General features: G+C 33.5%; 1 protein-coding gene across 4 annotated transcripts in view; it reads right to left on the bottom strand.

Annotated features, from left to right (window-relative positions):
- The window catches only part of LOC132705510 (potassium voltage-gated channel subfamily KQT member 1-like), a 145,393-nt gene that overhangs the window by 10,654 nt on the left and 110,924 nt on the right, over positions 1-23,815 (bottom strand). For 3 of the 4 annotated variants that reach the window (XM_060676120.1, XM_060676121.1, XM_060676119.1), the window contains exons 11-15: positions 14,519-14,704; positions 10,549-10,611; positions 4,837-5,047; positions 1,749-1,884; positions 250-406 (exon numbers count right to left, since the gene is read on the bottom strand). In XM_060676120.1, coding sequence (XP_060532103.1) covers positions 250-406; positions 1,749-1,884; positions 4,837-5,047; positions 10,549-10,611; positions 14,519-14,704 — 753 coding nt within the window. The remainder of the gene's footprint in view (positions 1-249; positions 407-1,748; positions 1,885-4,836; positions 5,048-10,548; positions 10,612-14,518; positions 14,705-23,815) is intronic. The other variant, XM_060676122.1, reaches the window with a different exon arrangement.

Raw genomic sequence — 23,815 nt, forward strand, 5'->3', positions numbered from 1 at the left:
TTTTCTTCAAAGCAAACAGTAAACAAGATATATTTGACACACTATTTGGAAACTCTCTGGATATATTCTCCTACAAAATGGTTTTAAATAGAAGAAGAATTTTTATGACGACATTCTGAGGTCATTTTTGTGATGTTAATAAGACATTCTTTTTTTGACGTCAATTTGACGTACTTTTTGGACTACTGACGACAACTTATGCTCTCTGCTCCCTGGGATCTTTATGGTTGTAGTGCCTTTTTGGATTACCTTTATTCTAACCATCATGTTGAGGTGGCCCTGGCTGTATTGTTCAATGACATCTCTAACATCGTAAGGTTTCCTGGCTTGCTGGAATTTCCTTCTGGCTACGAAGTACTTGATTTTCCTGATGGCTCGGATAGCGTTTTTGTGTGCTTCTGTCAATCTGGAACATTTCGACATGCTTAGACAGTAATCACCGTTTAGGAACACATAATACATGAGAGTCGGCCGTTTTGAGTTGCGCGAAATCTGCGCCACAAATTCCAACTCCGCTTTCTAGTCCGCTGTAATGTGTATCGTGTCGTGCAAAAATAGATCTTGAAGCAATAAATTTAGTGAATGTGTGAACCACATTCAAGCGCATTTTGTGTATGAAGGATGTGGTCAGTGATGTTTTGAATGTCAAGTTATACTTCTTAAGAACTTTTGATATTTGGTCAGTGATGCTTTGAATGCCAAAACCAGGTTTACCACTTGTCCAAAAATATCTCAACATCTTCGGTACGTTAAAGACAAGATTCCATTTGAGATGCCAGGAGTTTACGGCATTCCATGCATATGCGGCAAAGAATACATTGGAGAGACCGGACGTAAAATATCAACAAAACAAATAAACTCATCAGCTGTTGCCGAACATACTCATAAAACCGGACATAAAATTTTATTCGATAAAACTAAAATTCTTGCATGTAATCAGTTCTTCTACCAACCAAAAATCCCAGAGTCTATAGAAATCTATAAACAACCTAATAATCTTAATCGCGACTCAGGTCTCAGGCCTGTCACCAATACGGGAATCAGTCATGCGAGACGGTGTTTATGCCCCTCATTTAGCTCCGCCCCCCACAAACAATATGTAAGCAGGTACAGTGTAAAATACGAGTCAGTTTCAGTCAAGCTCTGAAGATAATTGGCAGGATAATTGGCGAAACGTCAGCAAGTTCGACTCAGCAAAAGCGACGCAGGAGGATTCCAGAAGTTTTGTAAAAAGGAGCTGTCTAGTTTTTTACACTTTTGATACGCTAAGCGGTCCCTCTATGCAGAAAATGTGAAATATGAATTTTTCCCTATTCAAAATATAGAAATCGACTTTATGACCGGACTCGTGAAGCTTAGACGCATGCGCAATTGCCTTCAACACCGCCGAACGTACCGCTTGGCTTGGTACAGATTACAGCGGACCAGAAAGTGGTGCTAGAATTTGTAGCACGGACTATACTGCCTTTTTGTAAATTTCAACTATTATTGATACGATTGAAGATAACTTGTAGATAGACACCTATTCTATTGGGAAAAAATTAGTTATAGCATAAGCTGGAAGTTGTCGAAAAAGAGAGAAAAGAGAGAGAAAATGGTATTTGTTGTGTTCGTGAATCTCCCTCGGACCAAAGATAATTACTTGAGATCTGTTTAGATTTTACGACACCAAGTATAATTAAAAACCCCGATGGAAACATATACTAATATAGCTAAATGTTCACTTCACAATATATAGCTCTATTTACTGCGTAACTCGGGGAAGTTCTGCGTCAAAATCATCAATTTCATCAGATGGGGCTTCGGTTACTGTGCTGGTTTGACTCATGAACACCGCGCCTCTTGAATTTTCGCGTTCACCTTTTCTTGCTCTGTTTGGGGTTCCTAGAACAAAAAGAAAATATTAACGGGTTAATTTTTGAATTTCAACAAATTCATAAAAATTCGAAAACTGCGAAACACCACCTAAGTAAGAGGAGAACAATCTACAGGACAACCTCAAAACACGCTGAGCGTCAGTTAACTGGAAAACTAAAAACTCTCCAAACGAATTCATCAAGATAAGTGCCTGTTATTTTTGAGCGCCACTTAAGCTGCACTCTTGCAAACGACTCATAATTAGACATTTTACCACCCAATGTATATATAAGTAGGGTAGAATTATTGTTGGTTAGAAATTTTGTAGCCCAAGTCTTGATCTCCTTGTGCTAAGTCTGGAGGTTTTAAATGTTACTGAGATTAGCACACCGTATGCTTTAACGATGCAAAATGAATTGTTAAAGTATAATACATGGTAAAAAAACGCTTTCAAAACTTTATATTACCTTTACATTATTACAAGGTTTTGTATTTTTGTAGTTAAAATTCATAAATGCTAATTAAAGCATTTTTTTGGTGTATTTTAAGGTTTGATTTTCTTAAATATTTCCTTTAAGTACATTTCTTAATTCCTTATCAAATGAGATGGCGCTCCATGTAAATGTGTTTGCACAAAATACGCCGTGATAGTTTTTTGCACTTTCTTTGCGCTGCTCGATTTTGTGTCATGTGCAATTAAAGTGTCTTCGATGGACACTGGGCATGGTTGGAATTGACCATCATACACAAAGTCCCGGAGTGAAGAACACACAAATTTCATATTTCATAACTAAATACAATTCAGTTAGTCTCTCAGTTTAATTTGCAGTTTTCCTGATAATTTTAATTTCTTTAGTGGGACTGTTTCCCGTCTCTCATACTGGGTCGTTGACTGTTGTTCTTCAACTTACAACTAGTTTAGATGGCAAGTTGGGTACCCTAAGAAACATTACAACAAAATAGGATAAGTGCTACAGAATGTATGCAATGCGTCTAAAAACTATCCAATTACTATACGCCAGGTACTTAATTTTTAAGGTACCAGCAAAACCAAACATTATACAGGCTACGTCAAAAAGGTATACGGGAAATATAGCTAGGGGCAAACGCTATGAGTAAAGCAAAAAATTCTTTTAACATTAAAAATGTTTTTAGTTACAGTTATTGGGTGCTCTATATATTAGGTTATATTAGGTTCCTGGTATGTACTATCATCATATCACAATGTGATATTTTCAAAATATATACAGGGTAACTGTTATAGTTGCACAAAAGAAATAGACATCTTCATTATTTTAAATGGAACATCCTGTATTCCATTGACTTCATAAGGCACTCTATTGCCGTATACCCAAAGCCCTTACTTTTTGGAAGATTTCACTTTATTTCTAAACTATGATAAGAATAGCGTTCTTAAAATGTTCAAATTAAGATTGCTTTGAAAAATAATAATGTCACAGTCACTCTTGTCAGTGGCTACTATTCTTAGTCAGCTTTCCTACAGAGTTTACTATTTCCTATTGCTATTTTATTAGTTTGCCTGTTAATATTTACCAATTATTGCAAGATTTAACGCCGCAGGACTTCTCAATGTGATGTGTTTTATCAATCGGGACAAAATTTGGTGTTTTAATGGATGAAGCGATTTTACACAACCACGGTGGATAAATACACACAACTTTCATTTTTGTGACCCCTGCGATTAGTTTTTTTAAACATGTTTTGGTACGAATTATTTGCCATCATTTTCTTGAAGGAAATCTTAGGACTGCTATATATTTGCAGCACCATGGCCTAACAACTAGAATTTTTTTAAATGAACGATTTCATAATCGCTGTATAAAGCAGAGGTTGGTCAGCCAGATTTTCCGACTTGACAAAATTAGACGTTTTTCTTGTGGGGATATGTAGAAAAAGTACATCAGGTGGCTTCTACATCAAGAGAATGAAAGTTCTGGAAGCTTTTTAATCAATTACTCCAATTCATCATCTCAAAAAAGAGTTCGTGGGTACGAACTGTAATATAAATTGCTTGCTAGTTTATAAAATATTATAATTACAATTACAAATTCAATTGCATACTTTAAGTAAATAATTATTGTTCTCAATTAACTCTGGGATGTGTTTTGAGTTGGTGTTTTATATTTATTTAAATACCACAATACTTAAATAGGCAATCTATATTCAAACATTTTAAGAGTCGCTATTTTAGGCATAGTTTTGAAATACAGTGAAATATCTTAAAAAGCAAGTGCTTTGTTAGGTCAATGAAAGAAAGCAAAAGAAAAATACAGAGCGTTCCATTCAAAATAAGCGAGATGTTTATTTAAATCTATAAAAAATAAATAGTTATAATAAACAATCTATTTTGAACATATCACATTCAGTACATACCAGGAATCTTTGGTTAAGTACATATTAATTTTGAACGGCTAGCTTGAGATTTATAGGGCCTAAGTTAATTGAAAAAAAAAACCCTAATAACACAAAAACAAAACAGACAAAAAATGCGCAACAGAATTTGAAAAGTCTAGCACGATTGTATAGCTCTTTCTTTCACGCACATTAAACAATATGGCTATTATCCAGAAATCGAATGATAATTATTTTTAATCTGTCAATAAACTTTTGAAATCAGAATTTTGAGCTAATACTATATAGGGCATTCCATTTTAAAAAAAGATGTTGCTATCACTTTTACATCCTGCGATCGTAGTTAGTTTTTTTCTGACATTTGCATAAGACAATAAAGCAAACTTTTGGATTTACACTTTTTTTTCTATTTTTCAAACTTAACGCTGTAGGTGGGTGGGTGTATAATGAATAACTCTGTACTTGCAATTAGTCATAAATAGAAATTTTGGTGAGTGTATTGTTATATTCAACAAAATGTTCACCTAAAAAGTATAAAAATAAAACTCACCCGATCGCGTGTTGTCAACAAAATGTTCACCCAAAAACCATAAAAACAAAACTCACCCGATCGCGTGTCGTCCATATAGAATACCATATCAGAATCCGATACACATCTCGATGGTTCGGCGTTTGATACCCCGTGCCCGGAAATAGAGGCCTCCCCTTGTGGGGTGCTTGGAGTGGTCGACGCAGGGATTATTATTGATTCCATCCTATTCCTAGACTTGCGACGTTTTAGAACTGAAGCCTTTTTGGCCACCTGTAATATTAGGGACTGACCCAAGGTATGGAGGACTTAACACCGAGACACCGAACATGGGCTGCATCTAAATCTAGATATTTAGCTTTTAGCAAACTTTCGATGCTTTACAAACTGATTTATGTTTATTGAAATTTAACAACAGCTTGTAAAACATGAGAAATCAATATAATAATATACAATATATAAATCGAAATGTTAATCTTGCACTTAGGTACTAAAATATACATTAACAAAAAAAAATTAAAGCGGTATAGTTATAAAGCAAGGGATAAACCACTGACGACATCTCTGTGACCAACGTATAACTAGTTTCCTAGAGTTATTCTAATACCACATGTCACAAGTCAAATTCTAATAATAACTAATATTGTTGAATAAAGAGTAATGCACATCAGGATCATCATGCTTGTTACTTTTAAATGTCGTAATAGAACTTGAAATAATAAAATTTCCTCTTTCAACATGATGTTGATAATGCCACACGCCATGTTTCATGAAAGTGTGGCAAATATGGAGAAATGTTTTATTATATTCAATAATGTATGGTCTGTTCATAGATATAAGAAAGTGACCAATTGCTTTTGAATGGGATTATCCAAGGATGGTCATTAACATACAATGCAACAAGATTATCAGCTAGAGTTTGGGAATTTAAATTCAGGTAAAATTGTGGTCCGTAATAGAAAATAATTTTATACCTACCGGTGTTTCATATTCTTTGGTTTGGTATACTACTTAGTTTAAGTTTATTAGTAATCATTCTTACTTCGTGTGTAATACAGCGTGTGTTGAATCCTGTGCGAATTATGCAAAATATGTGCGAGTCTAGTGTATCTCAGGAGATGCTCCCGCTCAAGTGTAGGAAATCACTATTCTATTGAGACTGAGGAAGTTATAAACAATGTTTATTTGACTCTCATTGAACGTGGTGCCAGCAAGCAAGCATCTTTACAAGAAACGGCCACATCGACGAAAATTCCAACATCAACTGTATGGAAAATTGTGAATAATCAATCCCATTTCAGCGAGGAAAAAAGAAGCGATGCTGACATTTTCTCGAGCGTAGATGAAAGTGATCAAGTTATAATACGACGTAAAATTTACCAGTTATACGAGGAACAAAGCGTGCCTACATTAGATATCTTAATTACGATGCTTGAAAAAGATGAAACCGGTGTTAAATGTGGCTGAACTACCTTATGGAAGTGTATTCAACATATGGGTTTTACATTTTAAAAAATTGACAGAGGCAAGTTTGAATGGAATCTTTTAGAATTCGGAAATGGCGACTGGAATATCTAGAAAAAATTAGCATTTACAGAGAACAACAAAGGCCAATTATTTACTTGAATGAAACCTGGTTCCACCCTTATGATACCCCGTAGAAGGGTTGGGTTGACTCAACTGATAAGTGTAAAACAAACGCGCCATCAGAAAGAGGTAAAAGAATAGCTATTTTGCATGCTGGATCTAAAGATGGTTGGATTCCAAATGGACTCCAACCACTTTCCCTGTCTGCAAAAAACATTAAAGAATTTTCTCTGGATTACCATGAAGACACCACCGCTGATTTATTTGAAAGTTGGTTTAAAAACAAACTAGTTCCAATCATTCCTTCTAATAGCGTAATTGTAATGGACAATGCAAGTTATCACAGTATACAGTTGACTAAAACCCATCCCTCATGTGACACAAAAGCAACAATCCAAAACTACATGTATAATAACGATATTTATTTTCACGAAAATTATACCAAAAAGCAATTAATTGAGGTTCTACAAAGCTTGAACCTACAAAAGGAATACGTATGTGATAATTATGTAAAAAATGTAGGGCATACAGTTTTAAGGCTTCCACCTTCCTACCGTATATATATATATATATATATATATATATATATATATATATATATATATATATATATATATATATATATATATATATATATATATATATATATATATATATATATATATATATATATATATATATATATACACGTTTGGCACCAACTGAAATCTAAAACAAACGCGCCATCAAAAAGAGGTAAAAGAATAACTATTTTGCATGTTGGCTCTAAAGATGGTTGGATTCCAAATGGACTTTCTCTGTCTGCGAAAAATATTAAAGATTCTTCTCTGGATTACCATGAAAACACCACCGCTGATTTATTTGAAAGTTGCTTTAACAAACTAGTTCCAAACATTCCTCCTAATAGCGTCATTGTAATGGACAGTGGAGGTTATCACAGTAAAGCAACAATCCAAAACTACATGTATAATAACGACATTTATTTTCACGAAGATTATACCAAAAAGCAATTAATTGAGGTTCTACAAAGCTTGAACCTACAATAGGAATACGTTTGTGAATATTATGCAAAAAATGTAGGGCATACAGTTTTAAGGCTTCCACCTTACCACTGTATATTTAATCCCATTGAACATGCTTGGCACAACTGACATCTCCAATCGTCGTAACAATGTTTTTCCCCGTGTTAACTCCAATGTCCTCAAACTTATAGAAACCGAAGATTTTAACATCCCTCCACAAAGTTGGGCAAATTCTGTTAAACATATAGAAAAAGCAGAACAATCGTATATCCATATTGCAAATAATATACATAGTGATACTGATATATTATGTGAATAATTTTAAGTAATTTAAGTAGGTAATAAAAATAATTTGTAATTCTATTTTAGATTTAAACATAAATACACACATAAATAAATAAATATTGTTTAGTTAAATTAAAAAATTAAATTCTAAGCAAAGTACGGACCTGTTCAGCCATATTTCATTCTTACAGCTTGCCCGGGCCTTTACTTAATTCGTATCAGTTAGTCACTTTCTTATATCTATGAACAGACTTTAACCATTTTATTACTCCGAAATTCCACCAGACTCAAATTAGTATACTGGATGTCACCAGCAGCTTATTCCTAGTAGTAGAGCGATTCAAAACACACATGCATTGATTGACGTAAAAGCTTTGGTAAGATAACAGAGGAAGAATAGCTAGAATAACTACCCACTTTAAACGACAATTTTAGTGTATATTTTTGAACTCTTTTAAACGGTTCTAATTTTAATGGGTATGGACACTAAAAACACCATAAATAAAATATTGAAATAATGTGTTACAGAAACATTTGATGGAATTTAAGAAGAATAGAAGAAGTGTATATATTGCATGCAATAATTTGTTTTAAATTCGCATTTAAGTTATATTATTTCAAAATTAAAAGTTATTATAGAGTTCGTCCCTATCAGACGAGATGTTGTTTTAATCAGCAAGAAATTTGTATTAGGTAGTTAAGTTTCCTTTTCTGGAAATTTAATACATTTTTAATTTAAATTTAAATTCACATTTATAGTTGTTTTTGCATAAGCTTAGCTTAACAGATAAGGGAAAAGGTTGTGATAATAATATATAGCAATTGCTTAATTGCCAGTTTCTTTGAGAGAAACGAGCCAATTAATGTTATTATGATAGGTCAAACTTTAAAATTTATAAATGGGAATTTTTAAGAAATCAATAGAATTGATTTTATCTCATCTTTAAATAATTTCTATGATATGCATTATATTTTTTATTTATTCCTAACTGCGTCCTTTCGGCCAGATTTTTTCTTTGGTCCCTAAGTCTACATTCAGAAAATACTTTAGATAATTCTGAGCCTATTGATGCCTAGTTGATGCGAATTTGAGTCTTGTAAATAAATCCATATACAATCATAGTCAACCCTTATAATATGAAGATGCCTTCTAAGATGGCACGGGGTTAAGGCTGAGAGCTCACTTTTGGTCCTGCGGCTTTGAGGGTCCCGCAATTAGGACCCTCGATTCTGCATGAAATTACTGGGCCAATAATAGTCTGGTTAGACGCCTCTTCAACTAAGAATTACGTCGCGTTCACCGCATATTACCGACGATATCAGAATATCTTTTGTCAAAATTAACAAATCTCTTAGCCACATCAAACGTTAATCCAAATTGCTTTTCACGCCACCTGTAATTATCCTTTAATCTCTGGCTAACCACAGACACATAAATTTGTCCTAGGAGCTTTCCTCATACTATGAAGGATAATTGAAAGTCTATACGCGCTCTGTGGTATCAGCGATTATACAGTTTTTACAGTAGAAGGTTCTGAAAGCGTGTCGACGGATACAACAAATTTTTAAATTTTTTGAATTTTTTGAGTGCAATTTTCCCGAAGTTTAAATGTATTTACGACATGTTTCCGCTTTTCACGCAGCTTGCCTAACGTTCTTTACCCAACTAACCAAAACTATTATGAAATAAGGACTAAAAAACTACAGTTGTTAATAGAATAAGTATAGGACATAACTTAATTTTTTTTTTAGGAATTTAGAAGTCTGAAATTAACTTTGACCTTACCTTAAAAAAAGAAATGAAAACTTAATGTCAAAATAAGGGAACCAACGCAAGGCATCTTTCAAACAATTCAATTTAATTGGTATGAAGCATGGCTGCAGCAAAACTAAACAAATAACAGTGGATCCGAAACGGCGGGCCTTTAGATAACAAAAGCTCTATTTGTTTAATCGAATTTAAAAAAGAATGAAAGGAAACAAGTACAACATGTATTTTATAACAAACAATCAATTCAAATACAATTTTTGATGAAAATATATTTTTTAATAAACTTTAAGTCCACAGCACCATTATTTATCGTTTTAGCTCTCATCCAATTTGTATGTTATTTGCGAAAGTAAATTCTGGGATGAAATTTCGGAAGAACACTAATGGAAATCAACATTCATCATACGTTAGGTTTAAGACAGGTTATCGCTTGAGCCTTCTATTTAAGGGTGGATAAAAGACTTTTTTTTAACTGTGGCTTTTAGCTTTTACTAAAGAATTGTGCAAAGAACGAACCGAACGCAGTGTAATATTATTTGTTATTGGCTTGGGCTCGGGCGGTTTTGTTTAGTAAACTACAAACACTTTTTTTTGCCATTTATACGTTTGCAGTTTTTGAGTAACGATATTCAACTAAGTATTAGAAACAATTTACTAACTACAGAAGATAGTGTATAACGAATTTTACGTTAAAAGTTATAATAAAAATGGGTTTGTGATGATTACAAATGGTAGTTTACAAAGTGACGGCGCAATATAGCAACTACTTAGAAATACGTATTCACTCACTTATTCAAACTTTGAATTAAATGATTAAATATTCATATTCAGTATTGCGAATTTCACCAAAAACCAAATAAAATCTTATTCTCGTATACATGTATCTCAAGAAATTAGCCTGAGGATCTTAAAATTAGTTAAAAAAGATTGATGATGATGATGATTGATGATAAAGATTAGTCAAAACTTCCCATAATACCTAAACAATAAAAGCTCGTTTTTTAAATAAAGCGCTTTCCATAAGGGTGCAACTACAAAAACGGTCATGTACACATTCTTAAAAAATTAAAATCGAGAAACATTTTGATTTCAGCTGCTATTAATAACTTGTAAAAGAACCTCACCTTTGACAGTGGCATTGAATAGTTTGGACCGCTTCCTGTGCCTCCACCCTGGGTATTAGATGCCTATAAACAAAGAACATTGTTAACAACCTTTTTAATTAGAGTCCTGACTGATATTGCATAAAGGCTTCATGCACAATTAATTACTGCCTGTCGTTAATATCCGCCTTTGCACCAATTAATGATTTTTCAAATTTCAGCAGTATTTTTAAAAACGCTATGTATTCGATGTCGATTACGTATTCTACATATTTCGAAACTTTTATTTATCTCAACTGAATTACCAAAGTTTCGCCAATAAAGTTAGCATTAACGAAATTACAGTAAATAATCAACCTTCATATTCCTTTATGTTATAAAATTATGCTATGAACATTGTCAGCATCAGGTCCTTATCATATGGGAACATTTTTAAGTAATGAGTTTGGGAAAATCAATTTCCTAAACATTTTACCTTTAACCATACCTTTGCATATCAAAATTCACGTTTTTAATACAAAATCTACAGAAATTGGTCTATTTTTGAAAACCCTGTTTCTCTTTAAGATTTCTGCAAATGTGCCAATTTTTAAAAAAAATCCTAATCTATATTTTTGGCATTCTTGATTCACTTGGATCGACTATACTTTAATAGAATTTTGAATACTTTCTTCGAAATTGGGTGTTTAAGATAAATTTAATAGTATATTATGCAACGAGTGGGGTAAACTGCATTTGACTCACGACTTTATTGACACGACCGGAGCGAGCGTTTAATAAACGAGTGACTTAAAAAGTTTACCCAACGTGTTGCATACTATACTTTTTCTACGACCGTTAGTTTTTGGGTACATTTTCGCAAAAGAACACGAATACATTCACTGACATGGCCGTCGGAATTGACAAACGTCAAAATTCAAGGCGTGGGTAATATCTCCGAAAACATCCGATTGCTCCCAAACCCGTGCGGTAAAATCCCGGAAATGTCCGAAGTGGCTCTGATTCGTGGAAAACGAAACTGACGTGGTAAAGTGACCCTTCCCGCAAGCTAGATCGGTGTGTAATTTGGCATTTTACACACGGGAGTAGAACCAGAATTTTAAGTATTTAGTGTAGCAAATTATGATGATGTAAAGTGATGAAATGATGTGAAACTTTTTACAAAACAAATACCCTAATTTGATATTTTATTGTATACAAAATGTCAATTTTGACAGGAAAGTGATTAAAAACTTACGCAAATTAATTTATTTATTACTTTCGATTGCTGTTGAGGGCATCAAGATTTCCTGAAACTGTTCCCATAAAATGAGGACTTTGGTGGTTACCCTGAATATAATATGAAATATACATGAAAACAAATTGCTAAAATTCAATTTCAAAGTATCTTTAAACAATGTTATTAGAACATGTAAATTTTTATTAACATCTGAAATATGCAAACATTAGCAACAATTATAAGATTTATTAATCCACATTCCTGAGAAACAGATTATAAATGAATATTATCTTGGCATTGCCAAAATAAACTCATTATTTAGCGCGCAAAGAAGAACTAAATCAAGTACGTAAATATAAATGAAAGTGTGTACTACATTTTTGAGGATGTAATTTATTTATTTGGTAGAATATTTTTTTTTGTAGCAGTGCATTTTTGAATTTAATTAAGGCTTTTTATATCATTTTAATACCTGCTTCAGTTATTTATAATTATGACATCTCTCAACTGTTGCATCTATGACATTAAAAAAATTATAGTCACTCAGTTTTACTTTGGTCCTAAGAATAGAAAACAGTTATTTATTTAATAAGTACCGATTTCGAATTCCTAGGGCCCATTAACATTAAAAAATGATATTTTTCTACTTCCGTCTGTGAAGTTCCTAATTACACACCGATTTAGCGTGTGGGAAGCGTCATTTTACCACGTCAGTTTTGTTTCCCACGGATTCGCACTATTTCGGACATTTCCGGGATTTTACCGCACGGGTTTGGGAGCAATCGGATGTTTTCGCAGATATTTCCCTCGCTTTGAGTTTTCAGATTTGTCAATTCTGACGGTCATGACAGTGAATGTATTCGTGTTGTTTTGCGAAAATGTACCCAAAAACTAACGGTCGTAGAAAAAGTATAGTGTGCAACACATTCGGTAAACTTTTTAAGTCACTCGTTTATTAAACACTTGCCAAGTCAAGTCAAACGCCGTTTACCGCACCGCATAATATGCTATTTCCACTCCCTTTTGTAAAATACCTAATTATGCAACTATCTAGCGTGCGGAAAGCGTCATTTTACGACGTCAGTTTTGTTTTCCTCGAATCCAAGTTACTTCGGAAATTTCCGGGATATTACTGCACGGGTTTGGGACCAACCGAATGTTTTCGGAGATATAATACTCTAAATAAAGTTACATTTTTCTAGCTATTTCTCAGAAATAGGTGAGAAATTACCACAATATGTAAATTTACAACAATCAATGGCTTAAAAAATAATGACGCTCCTGGAATGGATGGCATTAGATCTGAAAATTTAAGGTTGGTCGGAGACATGTGGGTCGAGTTACAGGCCGATTTCACTGGTTTCAAGTTTTACGAACATATTTAAAAAATATTAAAACAAAAGATAGTAGATTACTTGGAAAAGTATAACATTTTATCGAAAATTCGATCGACAGAGGATGCAGTAGCTGGATTAGTTACTAACATAAATGTATAGACAAAAAGCTCCATCACTGTGTATATTTCGTACTCTGGCTAAAGCATTCGACACAGTCGACCACGAACAACTTTTAGCTGCACGATAGCGGATTTAGAGGCATTTCATAGTTATTACAAAGTAACTTAAAAAATCGAAAACAATATGTTCAAATTCAAAATGCTACGAGTGAATTCCAATTGATAAAATACACTGATACAATAAGTAATATAGATATTAACGGGCTTTTCAAGCTAAAGTCAGATGTTCAGCCCGCATATGTTGTCAAAAATATTAGGGCACTTTTAGACAGATTCAAGTGTTTGTCTTCGGTCTTAAACGAGGCACAATGAAAACTGCTCTATCATGCACTTAAAATCTTAAAAGTAATTTACAAGAAAACAGTGCTCTTCCCAGCTAAAGAATTACCTATATGATTTGGCAAAAGATCTCGATCCGGGTCAAATATTCTGCCACAATCTGTTAATACGTCAACACAAAAATAAACACACTCTTGAAAAAATCGGCCATGAGTACAATGCAAGGAACAAACTCAACAAATATAAATTGCCAGTTCTTGAGAAGCTTATGGCAACGGGATGCTATACCTTGCTCCCAAATTGCCTACCTGACAATATTAAAAAATTAAATTCATTACATTTATAAAAAAATAGTAAACTTTGGATAATTGAAAAATCATTTAAACTTTTGCACGATTCCATAGATTCTGTGAATATGTCCGTATATGTAGTCAGTATATAAGAAAATTAATGAAATGAAAGGTATAAAACTACAATTAATTTATTCTTTAAATAGATTTTTTTGAAATAATTCATTTAACTGATGATTTTATTTCAATTATTATATTGTTAATATTTACTGGAACTTAAGACAAACTTTGTTGGTAAAGTAACAATTTTAATTCTACCGTTGATTGTTGGTGGTGCCATAGACTATTAATTGTGTTACAAGTTCGTGAAAAATGTAATATATTAATTAACGCTGCCCACGAGATTTCTTTAGTGTGTTTGTATTACATTTGAAGTATTATAAAAAACTGGACTGACTGTATATTATTTAATGTTTTGGTTAGTATGTTATTATTATTATTATTATTATTATTATTATTACTGGACGGCTTGAATTTTGACGTTTGTCAATACTGACGATCATGTCAGTGAATGTATTCGTGTTGTTAATAGAACAAAATGAGGTTAAATGTAATGCTTTGTTGCTGTTGCTTGACACTTTCCGTGAATAAATGTTCTGCTCGACCGAATTTGAGCGAGATTATTACCTGTTGATTTTCTGCAGAGTCCTTCAGGTAAACTTGCCAGGTAGCGGTCGAATTGAAACTCTTGTCAGCGGCATAACACCGCCACAGACACTGAATGAGCATCGCCGCTGCAGGAATCTGCCTGTTGAAATGTTTTTGACGTTGTTTCTGTTGCACTTTGAGAGCGAAGCCCGAACCCAATATACCCTGCAATAAATATTTACCTTGCCATTACATTTAAGATGTTGATCGATCGGTCGACCACCTTCAACAGAGAGTAGAGCGTTATAGGCTATTTCAGAAAAGAGTCCAGTTGTGAACAATTTCGGTGTCGGGCATAAGTCTTTTCAAGACTATTTTGGTGAAATGATATAACATATTCCTGCTTCCTGCGACTCAGAGAGAAGACGCCACCTTAATTTTCGAGGAAATAATAAATTATTGGTTCACAACCAAACATATTATAGATAACAATATAAAACTAAAACGAAAACTAGGGCCTATAGTCTCTGAATTAGTATTAATTAGTAGATAGCATTAGAATTCAGGGGAGGTTGGATTTCCAATAAAGATTTGTGCTGGATTAAGCTTTTTCTGGAATTTTTTATAAACGAGCAGTAAAATTAAAAGCGCAAAACTAAGTAAATCCTCAGTTAATCGTTGTCTTTACCCGAAAATGGTTGCAGTACAGTGGTGTGTAAATCTGCTTGTTGAAAGATTTCGAATTATTAATTAGAAACTAACCAAAACTAACCAGTTTCTTATTGTAATGAATGACCTTATATCCAGAGGAGACCCGACAAGCTGTAATGCTTATTCAGGACAGACTAAAATGAACCCATGAATGAAAAACTTCAGTCGAAACTCTATATAGCGAAATTGAAGGGACGGATTTTTTTTGCGTTATAAATAGTTATAGGCACTTGAAAAATAACAATACGCATATGTGTTCTGTAATAGTTAATTATTTTATATACGAGTACATATTTTAACATCTACCTAGCAACATTTTTCAAATAATAGGTCATTTTGTTTTGAATTTTTTTAGTATGCCAATACGCATCTCGTACTTTGGCTTGTATTTTCACTATTTCTTCGAGAGGGGCATCTTCCCCATAATACATAAAAAAATTGTTTAGCAGCCTAACTGAATATAGGGCTTGTTGCTCATCTTCTTCTTCCTCTTGGTGCTCTTCCTCACCCTTTTTTGCTTGTTGTAATATGGCTTCCTCTGTCAAGTCTGCTGGGCTGGGCAAGGCAAATCCTGATCTATCACCATAAAATCTTGCAACTCCTCACTTGTAAACGTAATTGTTGTTTGAAACTGGTTTATCCACTCGCTTAGTGGCCGATCATGTTCCAAGTCCTGTCCTGTTCTGTCTCGGTAACAAGTCCTGTACGACGATAGGAGTGTTGAATTGTTTCTGCTGTCATCTCTTTCCAAGATTTACTAATAAAGATGACTGAAACTAGTAAATTAATGGAAAATTTGTCTTCGGACTCGATGACTCTTAAGCCTTTTTATTAAGCTGTGGTCCATCGACTGTAATACACTTGTTGTTTTAGCTGGAAGAAATTCCAATTCAATATTCCGTAGATTTGGAATATGGGGATGTGCAGGGCAGTTATCTAAGGGAAGTAATATTTTCCTCCCCTTTAATTCTGCATCCCATTTCCGTATCTCCTCTTCAAAAATTTGTGATGTCTTCCATGCAGACTTGTTTGTCTTGTAAGTGACCGACAAATGCTTGATGTTCTTAGAACATCGTGGGTTAGTTGATTTTCCAATCACGACTAGCTTTTTTTTTTCTCTCCTACTCATATTTGCAGCTAGTAATACTGTTATACGTTCTTTAGAAAGTTTTCCACCCACACACTTTTCGCTTCGAAATTTAAAAGTTTTATCGGGCGTCATTTTGTAAAAAGTACCAGTTTCGTCAGCATTAAAAATGGCGTCAGCTAGTTTTGGCCATGTCTTCTCCAGCCAATCGTTAGTGACGTTTCTGTCGAAATCACGGGCTTTACCACTTATCTGTCCATAATTTATTCCATGTCCCTGCTTGAACTTCCCAAACCATCCTTTCGAAGCCTTGATATCGATAATGCCAAGCTGTTCAGCAAACATTTCTGCTTTTAGTTTTACGATAGGTCCAGAGAGTGGTACATTTTTAAGATGTTGCTGTTGGAACCACTGCAACATTGCCCGACTCAAATCTTCAAAATTTGGTTTTCTTAGTTTTTTAGTAGAACTGCTTGCCGCTTCAGCCTGAATGATTTTTATAGTCGACGGTGTAAGTCCATATCGACGTCCCACATCACTTTTCTTTTCTCCCCTTTCTATCTCCCGAATTAAAGCAACTTTATGATCTAGAGATAAAATTTTTCGCTTACTCCTCATGCTCGCCGTATTCACCAAGTCAAATTAGAACTGATTGAAACAATGGTGTGCTTTTATACATATCAATAAAGGCATTAACATAATCGCTTATTACGAGAAAAACACGACCAGGTTCTCGTTAATTAGATCATTAGGGTAAGGAATTCTGAGAAGGTAAGAGACTCTATTAATTACAAGTTGGCGTACATTCCTTACTTTGTTACCTGATGTGCCCTTTTTTTCTTTCGGTATAGAGAGTGAGAAATTCGTTATACAGAGTGGATTAATACATAGCTTTGTATGGAGACCTAATAGTACCACAAATTTTGTTCGTAATACAGAGTTTCACGTTATACAGAGCTTCACTATAGGGAGTTTTCACTGTATTAATGTTATTTTTGGGTTACCACAATCTGTGTTTGATTATCTTTGTTGGTAAATAGACGGTTTTAGAAAAGGCAACTGTTTTAAGAATTTCTGGTATAAACGAATACGTCGAGTCTTTAACCTAATCACGTTTTAAATCTCTTTATAATATAAATCTTTTTATCTCAGCTGGTTACAAGAATGAGGAAGGAGAGTATATTCATCATTAGGGGTGTAATCACTTGCAGTAATCGAAACGGGATGAAGTGAGCGTTTACTAAAATGTAATTTGAATCTTTTTGAAATGCCGAAAACCGAGAGCCCAGTTGATTCCAACAAACGATAACAATTCGAACCCAAAGCGTATATTAATCCATTGGAATCTGCCGGCCAAACTGAACCGGATAATACAAAACCAAAGTTTTCGACCGAACGTATCCCGAGGGCAATGGAAAATGAAAACTACTTCCTGCACGTGGGCAACGCTCCATCGATCCGGATTTCAATTCCTAGATGTTTTCAACGGGAGTTTAGTTTTTTACATCTTCAATAAGAGTACACTTTGTAGGGGAGGAGAAAAATCGATAAAAACTTTATTTTCCATTAGAAACATATTTTTTTGTCGGAGTGGATTTTTTTTTGCTAAATGAGGATGTTCGTGTCATGATGTAGTCACAACTTTCATTTTGCATATTAAATTTGACTGCTAATGTTTCATTTACTAGTGAAAATACCCCTTCAACAGCAGAATTAGTGCCTGGACAACATAAGGAAATATCTATATGTTCTGCTCTAAAATGCCGAAACATTTCTTAAGTTTTGTCAAGTTCTATTTTCTCGTCGTTCCATTTCTTCAATTTTTCTTCATTTAAAAATTAATTAATTGAATTCCTTCAAAGAGAAAGTTGTGATTAATACCAATATCTTCGTTACAAATTCAACTGCTGAAGAAACTTCTTTCCATTCAATTTTGCTATTTAGAAAGGTCCATATGAAACAATTTAATACTCTAAAGTTCATTGTCCATTGTTCCATTCTTCAAATTTTATAGAAATGTTTAACTTCTTTTAAAAATTCATTTTTTATTCCGGGTGAGGAATCTTCGAAGATGGTCAGTTTATTCTTTAGAATTAGTGGTAAAAATATATTATTAAATCTTAAACTCCTGCTGCTGAAATTTTATCTCCTTCAATTTGTAGAGTAATTTTATGAAACAACGACGCCTGACTGTGAATAAAATAAAGCATAGGATCTAACATATTGTTTTGAAAAGAAATCTTCAAAATTGTAGGACATTTATAACTGCAAAACGTATCTTAATGCTGGAGTTAAAGCAAGCCATCTGACTTTGGAATAACCAAGCAGTTTTTTGTATTGAACACCAGCCCCTTCACAAAATTATTTCAAGCTTGCTACCCGATTTGTAAACCGATTGAAATATTTGTAATAATTACTTCCATATCTACCGACATTAAACTAAATGTTGTTTTGATGGCATTTGATATAATGTGAGCATTCCAACCAATTCCCAAAATATTTCGTTTCAGTAGATCATGTAATTTTGTGTACACATTATTGACACCTTTACGGGTGCGTCCTCCAAAGTTAGTATTTGTGTTATCAGCCGAGAGGGCCAAAATTTTCTTATTCAAATTGTCTGTAATAACCCGAAATAAGTTATTAGACAAAATGTCTGATGTTTCCCCTTCGATTGATTCCAAATTTAAAATCTTAATTTGAATACCGTTCTTAATATCGAAATGCCTTACTAAAATTAGATAAGGTTTTATTTCATTGTGATTCGATGCGTCTGATAGAATAGATATATATGATACAGAATCCAGATCTTCTGATAGCATTTTGCTGCAGTATTCATAGTCTCAGATTTTGTTCGTGCACAAGAATTTTTTTTTAAATAATTTAGCTGCGAAAATTTTGATTATGGATTATTGTAACTGCCATTTTTTTTCCTTAGTTCCAAAAGTATTCTCTTTAAAAACTGTTTTCAGTTTGAATGTTGAAGCTGCTGTGTCATGAGACGTCTTGCAGATTGTGCATTTAACCAAGGAGTCATCTTTTCGTTTTTTGATTACAATGAACGGAAACTCTTATCAAATTTTCATTTTTCCTTCTTTTGTTATCGCTCATATTTGAATTAATAATATAATTAATAATAAAAATTTTATTTTGATTTTAAATAAATATTATAAACTGATATTATTTAAGTAAAATGAAATTGGGTGCAACCTCACTAGATAAATAAAATAAAATTTTATTTTATTTTGTACATCTCAAATCTTAACTTGAACAAAAAGCACATACTGCACATCAAAAATCAGCCTGGGGATTACGTACACAAATATTGGAAAGATAGATATATTCATCCATCTATCTGTCCAGGTACATTATACGGGCTCTCAATTGTGTCGGAAACCCCAAGAAATATGCGCGAGTGAAATTCAAATCATTGTCAAAATAATTTTAAATGTTTACTTAATAAAATTGAAATAAAATAATTTTTCAAAGAAACTTGTACAGGCTACTGTAATACGTTTTACAAAACTTCTGAATTCCTCCTGCGTCGGTTTTGCGGGGTCGAACTGGCTGACGTTTCGCCAATCATCCTGTTGGCTTCTTCAGAGCTTGACTGAAACTGACTCGCATTTTACTCTGTAACTGCTTATATATTGTTTGAGGGGAGCGGAGCTAAATAAGGGACATAAACACCGTCTCGGATGACTGATTCCAATATTGGTGTCAGCTAGAGACCTGAGTCGTGGTTAAGATTGTTAGGTTGTTTATAGATTTCTATACTCTCTGATTTTTCGTTGGTAGAATTGATTACATGCAAGAATTTTAGTTTTATCGAATAAAATTTTATGTCCGGTTTTGTGTTCGGCAACAGCTGATGAGTTTATTTGTTTTAGTCGATACATTCTTTCGTGTTCTTTGAGCCTAGTTGATATTTTTAGTCCGGTTTCCCTAATGTATTCTTTGCCGCATATGCATGGAATGCTGTAAACTCCTGGCATCGCAAATGGAATTTTATCTTTGACAGACCGAAGATGTTGAGACATTTTTGGACAAGTGGTAAATCTGGTTTTGACGTTATACTTCTTTAGAACTTTTGATATGTGGTCAGTGATATTTTGAATGTAAGGAAGGACCACAGTAGCAAGTGTAGGATTGCTTTCGGCCTCATTGCTATTGGAAGATTTGGGTGAATTGTATCTTTTGATCGAACGCTTAATATCTTTAATGTGGAAATTATTAGAGAGAAGAGCAGAGGTAAGGTGTTTTAATTCTGGGTTCAGTGACTCAGGCTGAGATAGTTTTACGGCTTTGTAAACAAGAGAGTTGATAACCGATGATTTTTGGGCCGGATGGTGATGTGACCATGCATTACTGTATCGGTCTGTGTGCTTAGGTTTTCTGTAAACACAATGACCCAATGTTAGGTCTGATTTTCTATTGATAAGAATATCTAATAATGGGAGGTTGTCATTAGTTTCCAACTTAATGGTAAAACCTATGTTAGGGTGTATAGAGTTTAAATGTCTAAGAAAATCTACTAGGGTTTCTTGCCCATGAGGCCAAATAACAAAAGTGTCATCGACGTAGCGTTTCCATAATTTTGGTTTTAGACACCTTTCATCAGTTTTGTAAAAGGTGTTGAAATAAAATAATCTAATAAGTAATAAGAGTATAAAATTATACAAATGAGTACTTTCAGAGTACAGGATTTGAAAAGAGTGCGGTTTGCGAAAAAAGAGTACAAAGCTCAGTAAATGATATAGTTGCGTAGTGTGGTAGTATTGGGAGGAATACAAAAATAGATCCGTAGGTAGAAAGCCTCTAATATAGCCTAGAGATTTATTATGTATAGTATTGTAGACAATGGATTTTAAGGAACTGTTTTGTTTTGATGTCTTGGAGCTCTTTCACACGAATATATTGTATGCGAGATAAAAATAAATAAAGAAAAAAAAAAAAGATAACAGAATGTAAGCGTAGTTTCTGGGTTCGTCCAATACAATACTAAACGCGCGGGAATGATCGTGATGTCATACCGCTGCCTTATAGCTATATATATATATATATATATATATATATATATATATATATATATATATATATATATATATATATATATATATATATATATATATATATATATATATATATATATATATATATATATATATATATATATGTATATACTTATAGCCCGAGAATTATATTATTTACGCTATTTTTGGCTCGTGTAAGGAGTGTTTGTATTTAACCTCCAACGGTTGGTATTTGTGCTTAGTGTGCTTTACATGATAATATGGAAGCAACAGACAAACAATATCATGCCATTGTGTTTGGGTACAAGCTATAAAACGCCTGATAAACTTTTGATTCGTCTTCCAGAAAATAAAAGCCGTCGTTATTTGTTAACATTATGTCCCCCATCCTATTGCAGTCTCCATAGGATTCCTAATCTACATTAAATAAAGAACACTTAAAATTATCGATGTAGGCTGATTACAATATTATATTGGTTTAAAACTAGTGGCTAAATTTTTTATGAACATACCTTTTAGCTTTAACACCGCAAACCTCAGCAAAAGAAAAACTTTCGGTGTTTTGTAAGTAAGATGTCCCCATAAACATGTCCACCTATTAAATCATCAGATTAATCTTTTAAGAAATCGGTTTCGGGCATTTTCAAAACTTTCTTTTTGATACCAAACACAAGATAACAAAAGCAAGGGACAGGATCAACACTAAAAGTAAATTGAAAATTACCAAGACGAACTGGTTGTTGCTATGCCACGAGCGAATTGACGTCACAACCGGTCACAGCTAGTGACCGCGCGCTTCAAAGAGGATTTAAATCTTGCAATTTTTAAATGCTTATATTTGTTACACAGAACTACGATAATCATCTTTTTTGTGAACTGTGGTTCTTTTAATCGTATAACCTCATTTTTATAAGCAATATTTTGATGCTTCCATAAAATGGCGATGCGACCTAGTTGGACGCGATTAGCAACTTGACTTTAGTTGAACGTGAACTTGACAAAACAAAAAGTTTCTGTGATATTTTATGGTTTCTGCAAAGACAGGATGAAATTTGATGACCCGTTTTTCTCAATTAGTAAGTAATAGGAGTTTCCCATTTTTTTCCACATACATGTATTAGTAGTTATAAAAAAGGTACTCATGTCGGACTACATAATTTTTTTTATATTTTGTTACAGAACATATGAGGCAGTTGACAAAGTGCTTATATATACAATTGTTGACCCAGAAATTAGACTGAACAAACGCTGATTTTTTAAAAAATCATCCATATGAAAGAGGAGCCAGTTCGTCGATGCCCATTGTAGCCATAAAAATTTACTCTGTATCCATAAGTAGCAACCGTTGGAAGTGTGGGTAATTAAGCCATTCAAGATAGCTGCAACGAAGCAGCTTCTAGATGGATGAGATAAAATTCTTTTAAGGGAATTAGTGATTATGAAATCCCGAATCCCCAGATTTTTACAGATTTATGATTAAAATTCCATTTATCAAACTTCGAGCACCGATATCTTGAAAAATGGAAATAGGATCGAATTGGGCCCACATTTTTTCAGACCTATTTTTTTAAATTGGATAATTTGGATACGAAAAGTGAGCGTCCTATATCGTTTTGCTTTTGTTTTTGTGAAATGTAGCGTGTTTCATTTGTTTAGTATATTGAAATTCTGAGTATTTTGTACCAGTTTTTTATTTCGGTACTCTTAAATTTAGAAAACTATAGGGAAAACTACGTCTTCAGAAATTGGTAAAATATCCTTAAAAAACGGCGGAAAACCTGTGCAAACAAAATTTCTGATTCATATTTACGGAGCGTGCCATGAATAATTGCCCTATTTTTGATGTAAAAGTATCAGGTAAAGCGTTAAAGGACAAATTTCCTTGCTGTTCAAATATCATTTTTAGCCCAAAGAGTGAACACACAAAAGAAAGGGTTCACAATGCTTAAACCCTTCGTTAAAAATTCTATTTCGGAGGCCGCACAGCTCGGCCCCGACCTCGGGGTTACTTTTCGGAATTTCTACAGGTGGATCAGGCTGATTACTTTTTAATGCTGATCAGTGGCGACTCGCCGAGCGCAGATTGCGACTGTTATTATTTGACTAGTTGTGTTATACTAAAAGTTTAAATAACAATAAGAACAAATTCACGTCAAATACCCGACACCTGCATTATTTTTTCGAAAATTAGGCTGAGCTGGTTTTGATGAAAATCGATTTAATAAGTTAAATTGGAACAAACGATGTTCAGATTTTTGAGCAGTCTTTATTAAATATATAACATTATAATTAATAATATGCAATTACTAACTGCAATTTTAACATATAGAGAGTTAAAAAAGCACACTCCCAAACTTCAAGAAACGATTCCTTACTTGCTTTTAAGACAAAATTTCATATAAACATAGTTCGAAAAATGAATATTTTTTAAGATACAGGGTGTTAAGAATTTCTAAAAAATTAGTTTTTTATTTTACAACTTTTATATCACTTTCTTTCTTAGCA

Source organism: Cylas formicarius, unplaced genomic scaffold (genome assembly GCF_029955315.1).
Source record: "Cylas formicarius isolate icCylForm1 unplaced genomic scaffold, icCylForm1.1 PGA_scaffold_7__23_contigs__length_41026272, whole genome shotgun sequence".
NCBI lineage: Eukaryota > Metazoa > Arthropoda > Insecta > Coleoptera > Brentidae > Cylas > Cylas formicarius.